The 1,508-nt window shown below is 46.3% G+C and overlaps 1 protein-coding gene across 1 annotated transcript in view; it reads right to left on the bottom strand.

Moving 5' to 3' along the window:
• Positions 1 to 300: 300 nt before the first annotated feature.
• Positions 301 to 1,508, bottom strand: part of LOC133444518 (uncharacterized) — an 18,013-nt gene continuing 16,805 nt past the window's right edge. Inside the window, exon 5 of the mRNA XM_061722359.1 lies at positions 301 to 372. Within this exon, the coding sequence (XP_061578343.1) occupies positions 301 to 372 (72 nt within the window). The remainder of the gene's footprint in view (positions 373 to 1,508) is intronic.

The raw sequence follows: 1,508 nt of genomic DNA, 5'->3' as shown, positions 1-1,508 counted from the left end.
ACCTCCTCTTCCTCCTCCACCTCCTCTTCCTCCTCCTCCTCCACTTCCTCCTCCTCTTCCTCCTCCACCTCCTCCTCCACCTCCACCTCCTCTTCCTCCTCCTCCTCCACCTCCTCCTCCACCTCCTCCTCCTCCTCTTCCTCCTCCACGTCCTCCTCCACCTCCTCCTCCTCCTCCTCCTCCTCCACCTCCTCCACCTCCTCTTCCTCCTCCTCCTCCTCATCCATCCATCCTCCCCACAGGGGGGCGTGTCTTCTCGGGCTCTTCCATGACTCCGCCCACTCCGTGGTGGGTATGACGTCATCGTCTGAGGTGGGCGGGGCCTCCGGGGGGGGCGGAGTTCTCCGTCTCCCTACGGAGGGACGACACCACCTGGAAGATAGATGGATGAATGAATGAATGAATGAATAAATGGATGGATGAATGGATGGATGGATGGATGGATGGATGGATGGATGGATGGATGGATGGATGGATGGATGGATGATGAATGGATGGATGAATGCATGGATGAATGGATGGATGGATGGATGGATGGATGAATGAATGGATGGATGAATACAATTTAAAATTTTATTACTTGCGTATAAAGCCCAAAATGGTTTAGCTCTGCATTATCTGCAAGACCTGATAGTGCCTTATGTTCCTGGCAGAGCTCTCCACTCTCAGAGTGCAGGTTTACTCGTAGTTCCTAGAGTATCTAAATGTAGATTTGGAGGGCGGGCGTTCTGCTATCAGGCACCATTACTATGGAACCAACTTCCTTCTTGGGTTAAGGAGGCTGACACCACCTCCACCTTTAAAACTAAACTTAAAACCAGATCGTGGTCCAGGTCCAGGTTTCTTCCTCCTAAAGGGGAGTTTTTCTTGCCACTGTTTGGCTTAAGGTTTTTCTCCCACTAGGGAAGTTTTTACCTGCCATTGTTTATGTAATAATTGCTCGGGGGTTCATGTTCTGGATTCCTGGAAAGCGTCTAGAGACAACTTTTGTTGTATTAGACGCTATATAAATGAAATGAATTGAATTGAATGAATGGATGAATGAATGAATGAAAGAATGAATGGATGAATGAATGAATGATGGATGGATGAATGAATGAATGGGTGGATGAATGGATTAATGGATGGATGGATGATATATGGATGGATGGTTGGATTGATGGATGAATGGATGGATGAATCAATGGATGGATGAATGAATGAATTAATGAATGAATGGATGGATGAATGAATGAATTAATGGATGGATGGATTATGGATGGATGATGGATGGATGGATGATGGATGATGGATGGATGATATACGAATGGATGGATGGATGGATGATGGATGGATGGATGGATGATGGATGGATGGATGGATGAATGGATGGATGGATGAATGAATGGATGGATGAATACAATTTAAAATTTTATTACTTGCGTATAAAGCCCAAAACGGCTTAGCTCCGCAGTATTTACAAGACCTGATAGTGCCTTATGTTCCTGGCAGAGCTCTCCGTTCTCAGA

The sequence above is a fragment of the Cololabis saira genome, chromosome 5 (assembly GCF_033807715.1).
Source record: "Cololabis saira isolate AMF1-May2022 chromosome 5, fColSai1.1, whole genome shotgun sequence".
In the NCBI taxonomy this organism is placed as follows: Eukaryota; Metazoa; Chordata; class Actinopteri; order Beloniformes; family Belonidae; genus Cololabis; species Cololabis saira.
This window is presented reverse-complemented; position numbering and strand designations above follow the sequence as displayed.